A 1,518-nucleotide genomic window follows, 5' to 3' on the forward strand; every position below is an offset into this window, starting at 1 on the left:
GCTGGTCTCAAACTCCTGACCTCAAGTGATCCTCCCTTCTCAGCCTCCCAGAGTGCTAGGATTACAGGCGTGAGCCACCACGCCCAGCCTGAAAATGTTTATTCTTTAAAAGTGTTTTCATTAGGAACAAGCAGAATAAATACTTTAAACATACTAAAAACCAGTGATTGATTTTATGGTATATTCTTAGACTTGGAAACATGAATTTAACTTTTTTTTCAAGACTTTAGGTAAAGTTGGCCGAGTACAACAGATATACTCAGACAGTGATTTAAAGGTGGAAGTTTGTGGAACATCTTGGACATATAATCCAGCAGCAGTTTCCAAGGTGGCATCTGCAGGATCAGCCATTAGCAATGCATCTGGTGGTATGTTTTGTACTGTGTTTCTTTAAAGGTAATATGGTTTACATTAAAACCTTTGCTAATTGCCCAGTTCTCATATACAGATAATGTTGTACATGTGCTTGTTGGCTTTCTCCCAGATTACATAGCCTCACTTGAATGTTGACCATCTTTTAAACATTCACTAAAGGTTTGTATTTTTTTATGTGATGAACAGCTTTTTTCTGGCTGAGGTATTCCCTGGAAAAAGTCCCACGAATACATGTTTTTTCCTTGGGTATATCAAGCAGTTCTCCACATCAAGTCTGAGATGCTTGAAATTCAGCATTCTACTCTTTAAAACTTTTGTCTATCACTTTCTTAGACTGTTTTATTTTTTTCTTTATTTCCAACATTATTGCTAGCAGATGGCTTTCTTCCTAGATATTTTTACATATCAGATATATTTTTTTCTCCTACCATTTAATAAGAGTTGTTATACATGTCACAATGAGTAGAAAACCAAGTGAAAATGTGAATATGCTGGATGCTTATGTAGACTCATTCCCAAAGCCTTTCCTTACTATGCTCCAGCTTTACATACACAGACTCAGTTCATTCTACATGTTACATGTTACTGTATGTAAATTGTTGTCATCCAGAAAAGAAGATAGAACTATACTGTAAAGGCTAGGAAACAAAAGGAAAACATTAGGTCACCTCCAGTTTTATGTTTGTATTACTTTCTACTTCCTCTGCTTTTTTGTCTCTTCTGCTTTAATTCACTAGAGTGCTTAAAGTTTAAGTCAGGTGTTTAGTTTTACCTCAAGATTAGATGGCATCACAATAAGCTAACTACCTACAAAGTAAAAGAGTGATGAATGATTAACGTTATACTCTAAAATAATGGGGACTTGGCCCACTTTGTGATTTTTCCCTTGCCCTACTTTGTGATTTTTCTGCTTTCCAATAAGTACCCCCAAAATTAAGGAATAGAACTTGGTAGCTTCTCTACTGATTGATACTATTTAGAAAAAAATATCTTTATGGGCCGGGCGCGGTGGCTCACGCCTGTAATCCTAGCACTCTGGGAGGCCGAGGCGGGCGGATTGTTTCAGCTCAGGAGTTAGAGACCAGCCTGAGCAAGAGTGAGACCCCGTCTGTACTAAAATTAGAAAGAAATTAATTGGATAAC

At 37.1% G+C, this 1,518-nt stretch overlaps 1 protein-coding gene across 1 annotated transcript in view; it reads left to right on the forward strand.

Annotated features, from left to right (window-relative positions):
• The window catches only part of MIB1 (mindbomb E3 ubiquitin protein ligase 1), a 150,426-nt gene that overhangs the window by 56,784 nt on the left and 92,124 nt on the right, over nt 1–1,518 (forward strand). Inside the window, exon 8 of the mRNA XM_012652088.1 lies at nt 224–368. Within this exon, the coding sequence (XP_012507542.1) occupies nt 224–368 (145 nt within the window). The remainder of the gene's footprint in view (nt 1–223; nt 369–1,518) is intronic.

This window comes from Propithecus coquereli, unplaced genomic scaffold (assembly GCF_000956105.1).
Source record: "Propithecus coquereli isolate 6110/MARCELLA unplaced genomic scaffold, Pcoq_1.0 Scaffold38, whole genome shotgun sequence".
NCBI classification, from domain to species: Eukaryota; Metazoa; Chordata; class Mammalia; order Primates; family Indriidae; genus Propithecus; species Propithecus coquereli.